Source organism: Sapajus apella, unplaced genomic scaffold (genome assembly GCF_009761245.1).
Source record: "Sapajus apella isolate SASKATOON/1434 unplaced genomic scaffold, GSC_monkey_1.0 scaffold48, whole genome shotgun sequence".
Taxonomy (NCBI): domain Eukaryota; kingdom Metazoa; phylum Chordata; class Mammalia; order Primates; family Cebidae; genus Sapajus; species Sapajus apella.
Window position 1 is genome coordinate 2,208,558 of NW_022436988.1, and position 6,358 is coordinate 2,214,915.

At 58.9% G+C, this 6,358-nt stretch overlaps 1 protein-coding gene across 3 annotated transcripts in view; it reads right to left on the bottom strand.

Moving 5' to 3' along the window:
- The window catches only part of RPTOR (regulatory associated protein of MTOR complex 1), a 392,717-nt gene that overhangs the window by 65,426 nt on the left and 320,933 nt on the right, over nucleotides 1–6,358 (bottom strand). For all 3 annotated transcript variants that reach the window (XM_032241406.1, XM_032241407.1, XM_032241408.1), the window contains 2 exons: nucleotides 1,486–1,603; nucleotides 417–557 (listed from right to left, as the gene is read on the bottom strand). In XM_032241406.1, the coding sequence (XP_032097297.1) occupies nucleotides 417–557; nucleotides 1,486–1,603 (259 nt within the window). The remainder of the gene's footprint in view (nucleotides 1–416; nucleotides 558–1,485; nucleotides 1,604–6,358) is intronic.

Sequence of the window (6,358 nt, forward strand, 5' to 3'; positions counted from 1 at the left end):
CGCACACACAGGCACACACACCCTGGCGCACACACACACCCTGGAGCACACACACACAGGCACAGGCCCTAACTCATCTCCCTGGGGCCAGGCTCCCCACCCGCAGACCACAGGCTACTGGGAGAATCCCTCTGAGGAGCCCCCGTCTGGATGTGACCACGCTGGAGCGCCCTCCCGCATTTGTAACGGGCCCGCCGGCTGTTCTGGGGGCTAGCCTACACCTCCTAGCCATGCTCATGTCTGCAAAGGGGACTCCAGATGAGGACAGCTGGCTTGCCACCGAGTTGGCAGACGGGACTTCAGGGCATACACTTAGGCAGGGAAGCGGCAGGGCAGAGTGGTGCTTGCTGAGATGAAGTTTCAGAAAAGGCGACCCTATCTCTCCCAGTCCAAGCCCCCGGTTTCCAGGATCTTACATTCCTCTGTCAAGCTCAGGTTCTGCAAAGATTTGTTGAGGCTCCTAGCTGTGGCGACAGCGCGGATATTTCCATAGGAGCTCACAGAACGGAGTCGGGGGGTGCACGGGCTGTCTCGCACGGGGGTCAAACTCCCACCCTCTGGGAAAGAAGGGGAAAGACAAGTTACAACGGGCTTCCGGGTGGAGGCCAGCACGTCTTGGGGCACTCAGCAGTTGAGACGCAGTGGCGGCAGCTGCTACCTGCACAGGGATGAATGTCATCATGGGAGCTGTGCAGCTCAGGGAGACTCAGACATGAGCGGCGGCTCTGGGGGACAGCACTGGAGAAATGACAACCGCATGTCGCTCTGTGGATATGAAATCACCAAAGACAGGACAGGCTGGTGGCATCAGCCTGTCCAAGAGCGCACGAGATGCGTGGTGATGAGGGCTGTGAGCCACTCCCCAGGAAGCCGCAGTAGAGCAACGGCCGGCCACACTCAGTCCGGCTCACCCTCCGCCCTCTCTGTGTCCTGCCTGCAGGGATGCTGCCCCGTGATGACAAGCACCTGCACTGCAGAGGGGCTGTGTGGTGGAAGGAGGGGCTGCTGGCAGTGATGAGACACTCTCCAGTCCAGACCATACGTGAGAAGGGAGCTCCTGATGTGCCTCACCGAGCCATGAGGCCACCAGCGTGCGATGACATTACTCATCACAGGGGGGCGGCCACAGCACTTTTCTGCAAGCGCCTAACTGCAGAAGTTTTGTCATACTTCAAGATTTCTGTGAGTTTAGTTTCCAAAAATGGTAAAAAGGAAGGAAAAATGTAAGAGGACCAGTGTGGTCCTCTTTCCTGCCCTTTTAAGTCTGGCAGGCGCCTAAAAAGATGAGAAAACCAGGGACCACTGCGGCAGGTATGTCAGAAACCCGCGCTTAGACTCTGCAAGAGCGAGCGGGCTGCCAGCCGTTCTCAGCCTGGGCTGTGGGCTGCACAGAAACCACCACGCGAGCCACGCGGCGGTCCCCGGGAGAAGACGCCGTACCCGCAGTACCCGCTGTACCCGCCGTACCTGCCGTACCCGCCGTACCTGTGGTTGCTGGAGAAGGCAAAGGGTAGTTCTTTTCCTCTTCTATGAACTGCAGGGCCACGGTGCAGAAGTTGCTTTCGTACTGAACCACAAGATGACTCAGAGCCACCACCAGCTCCTGCAGAGAGGGAGAAGGGACAGTGACACTCACTGGGGCTGGAAAATGACTGTGGAGCAGCAGTGACTTGAGTCACCAACAGAAAAAGGAAAGGTTAAGACAAAACCCTGCAGTCGGCATCAGAAACAGGAACCAGTCAAAGCAGAGGCCTCGAATAAGCAGAGTGCCGTCGAGATGGCAGGCCACCAGCTCACGGCGGACGCTGGGGGTGCCCAGAACACCGGCCAGGACCCTCACCACCGTTAGACGTGCATGACGCACTGGGGGTCTCACGAGGATTCGGTGGGTCACAGAACTCCGGAGAGGGAAGGGAGGAGGCCTCGGAGGAGCCGTCCAGACTCTTGCTTCTGGTCACCACTGTGACCCCTGCTGAAAACGCCGCTCTAGCTTGAGATCACCCCGGACAGCTGGCGGCCCTTCTGAATCTGGACACCCCAGCCGAGCGTGGCTGACAAGCCGAAGCCTGTGCTTTTCAACACACGCAAAACTTTCACGGGTACACGTTTCTAGTCCACGAGAGGGAACAGGAAAGCTGTAGAAGCAAAACCTGAACTAATCAAGTTTAGGTCCAAATGCCTTGGTCCAGGGCTACAGGCACAATCTGCCCCCCTTCAGGAAAGTTTAGTGCTGCGACGTGAACCGCTAGAGATCCTAGAAGTCGCTGGGGAACGTGAGGGTGATGTAGGTTTAAAAAATGGAAGGAATGCTTTCTTCCCTACAACAACTTTCTCTGCCTTTTTTTTTTTTTTTTTAAGAGTAAAGATGGATTCTTAGCACAAAGCCAAGCGCTGTGAGAGGCCCCCTTGCTGGTTGCGTGATGCCCCCGCCTCTGCAGCAGCTGGACGAGCCAGGCTCTGGACGGGCGCTCTCCAGGGACCAGGGTCTTCTCGGCAGCCGCCCCCGATCTCCACCCGCACGCTCTCCAGCCACGCATTCTCCTGTCCCAGCCTACATGCCCTGGGCTTCTTCCTATCATGCTTTGGGGTTCCCCTGATGCGGGCCCTCTCTCTCCTGGCTCCAGGCTGGCTGTCCAGCTGCCGGCTCTTCCCCTGCACCCCAAACTCTCCCTGCCCTGTGAACTGCGGGCACCGTCTACTTTCCATTCAGCCCGCAGCGCCGTCTTCATGTGTGCTCACGGAACTGCAAGTCTCTCAGTGCTCAGGTGGGAGCCCTGGCATCACCCAACCCTCCCACCCACTGGGCACCAAGGTTACGGCGCAATATGCATCTTCACGGCCATGGCCAACACCCAGTTCTAGTACTCATCTCCAATGGCCTAAGTCGCTGTTCAAGGCTCCCGGAGCAAGCCACAGACCCCCTGCTGTCTTCCCTGTCCAAGGGGAGAGTGAGGCGCTGCAGAGATGGGGCCTCCAACGGAGCGAGTGCCCACTGGACCCCTCCCAGGGAGGATCAAGGCTGCATCTGTCTTCAAAAACCATGGATTTTTTTTCCCTTTCCTTCTGGTATCAGGTGAGAAAAGCCAGTGCTGGGCCATGGAATGGATTAACATGCCCCGAGGTGGTGGGTCTTCAATTCAGGCGAGGCCAACAGGGGCCACGACCATTATTCCAGGGAAATGTCTGGAGAGCACTCGACCCGCCGCATACGGGGCCTCGCTCGGAGGCTGCTGCCTGGCACACAGCAAAGAGCTCTCCCTTGCATGTGACCCTTCCTGCCCTTCCTGAATGGAGCTGGGCTCGGACAGCAGGACACACACACCGGCCTTCTTTGGGATATTCATGCAGAACTCATCAGAGGGTCTGGGTCTGGCAGAGGTGCTCAGCCACGGTGTGGGAGTCCCCTCTCTCTCAGCTTTTGCAAGAAGATTTTGGCTGGTGTTGTCATGTGACCCTCTTTCCCTTGGGGTTCCCCAGTGGCATACAGATGGGGGGGCCACATTAGTGGCCAGGGGCTGGCCAGGTTTCACAGGTCCTCTGACAGACCGCGTGTCAAAGCCATTGTCTGTCCTCCTGCTCCGTGGCTGCAGCTGAGCAGTTTGCAGGACTCACACTCACCTGTCAGCTCAGCCCTTCCGCTAGGCTCCCAGTCTTCAGAGTCATTGTGTGCTCCTAGAACCTGCTCCTTCACGGCTGGCCCCTTGGGTGAGGGACAAGTCCTCTCTTCTGTCGCTCAGGGATCCCCTGTCCTCCTCTTTTTCTCGTACCCCTCTACCTGTGAGCAAGTGCTGTGAGCTCTGCGTTCAAAGCCTAGGCTACTCCTACACCGGCCCTGCAGTTGGGCAAGTGGCCCCTCTCACCTGGGCAGCCAAAGGTGAGGTCCCATCCCAAACCCCCTCCAGGCCTCTGATCACAAACAACAAGGCTTGTACTGGCTGGGCCACCTGCCCCACCACCCTCGTGGCCTCTTGTGCCCAGGCCGTCTGATGGGCATGGCCCCTGCACCTGCCGGCCCCTCCCTGTGGCAAGGCCTCCCCGTGCTCCCAGCCCCATCCACAGTGGCTCCGCTCAGCTGCCACCTCGGCCCACCACCCTCACATCCACCCCTCCCCCGGCTCCAGGGACACCTTCTTGGGAGAAAAGCCAGGGTGAGTGCCCTGCGGGGTCACTGAGGCGCATGGCACGTGCCTGACGAGTGTGTTCTGGCTGAGTGCAGCCCTACCCCCTTCAGGGGCATCGTCTGCAGCATGAAGGTCAGTTTCTAACCATGAATGTCACCAGGACTCAGGGTGGTGACCCAGCTGGACTCACCATGGACCACCCACCCACCTCGCCTCCTCACCTTGCCCACCTGCTCTGAGGCCACGCACTCCACGTTTCCAACATAGCACTGGCTAGTATGTGTTTTGTCACCGGTGCTCAGGCATCGTAAAACTCAGCTCCTGTGACCACGGCAGGCCCGAGCAGTGTCCCGGAAGCATCTTGGGAGGCTAAGGCCTGGGATTACAGAGTGGATCACTTGAGCCCAGGAGTTTGAGACCAGCCTGGGCAATACAGTGAGAACCCATCTCTACAAAAAATACACAAATTAGCCCAGCATGGTGGCACGTGCCTGTGGTCCCAGCTACTCAGGAGGCTGAGGTGGGAGGATTGCTTGAGCCCTGAGGGCAGAGGTTGCAGTGAGCCGAGACTGTGCTACTGTACTTCCAACCTGGGTAACGGAGACTGTTTCAAAATAAAATAAAACAAATAAAATGCAAAATAAAAAAATAGTATCCGAAGAGTCCCTATTTCCTCCTGAGGCCACGACAGAGGGAGTGGGCCCCGGTCCAGGCCCCGCCGGGCCCGTCCTCACGTGCGGCTCCTGCCCAGACCGGCCTCAGCAGAGGCGGGGGTGATACTGGGGCTAAAGCCCTGCACCCCTACCCGGGCCCTTCTTGATGAGGGAGGGGAGCTGCTGACTGCAGGCTGTGTGCTTCACAGACAAGTTGAAGCTCAAAATAATTTGGGGAGCTGATCTGGATTTGCTGACTTTTATTTGGGGAGCTGATCTGGATTTGCTGACTTTTAAATTCTGTCAAGTAAGCTCACTAAACAAGTCAACAAACAAAACCTGCCAGGCTGTATCACCCCACACCGGAGAGGACACTTTCACTGTGAAAAAGCAGGATCGTGTAACCTTTCTGACACCCGGCACACCTCGCTTTACGGAAATGCAGCAACAGCACCTTCCTCTCTCCTGCCCTGGAGGCTGCTGGGAGCTGCTCAGCCAGGCCTGCTCCCCAACCCCAGCCCCACAGCGGGCTCAGGACGGGCCCTGAGGAGAGGCTGCTCCATGCCCACCAGGCTCCCTGGTGCTTGCACCCATGCCCATGTCCCCTGCAGAGCACTGTGCCCGCCCGTGGTGCTTGGTGAACAGGACAGAAAACCAGCTGTGACGTGGCAGACTCTGTGACGAGGACAGAGGCGCACCCTTGGAGTCAGCACCCCACGTCAGCATGCCTCCCAAGTCAGCACGCTCCTGGAGTCAGCAACCCCCCACTCAGAGTCAGCGTACCCCTGGAGTCAGCACCCCCAGAGACGGCGCACCCCTGGAGTCGGCACCCCCACTCAGAGACGGCACACCCCTGTAGTCAGCACCCCCACTCAGAGTTGGCACCCCCACTCAGAGATGGCACGCCCCTGGAGTCGGCACCCCCCCACTCAGAGACGGTGTACCCCTGGAGTCGGCACACCTCTGGAGTTGGCACCCCCACTGAGAGTCGGCGCACCCCCACTGAGAGTCGGCGCACCCCCGGAGTCAGCAGCCCCACTCAGTCAGCACGCCCCTGGAGTCGGCACCCCCACTGAGAGTCGGCACCCCCACTTAGAGTCGGCGCACCCCCACTCAGAGTCGGCGCACCCCCGGAGTCTGAGCACCAGTGCAGCCTGCTCGGGGAGGCCTCCTGGCCACACGTGAGTGACGATGTCTTTCTCTGACTCCTCACTAGCCTTCCTCCCTCCAGACATCACCCTGACAGCTTACATTACCAACTGCTGTTGGCTGCTTCTCTGGCTAGAATGCAAACCCCCTGTAGGCGGGAAGCATCTTAAGTACCTGACCCGGTTCCCAGTGTGGGACAGACACCAGGGAATCTTGCTGCAAGATTGAATCCTGTTAGATTTGGAAGAATAGAGTACTTGCTGAAGGCACGTTCTCAACAGCTGGAGCCTGGCACTCACAGCTCCTGCCTTCAGCCTCACCCCAGTGCCCCTATGGCCACAAGCAAGGAGAGTCGCCCCAAGCTCCTCCATCTTCCCCACACCTGAGCCTCCGGCCACTCGGAAGGAGGGCGACCCCGAGCCCCTCCATCTTCCC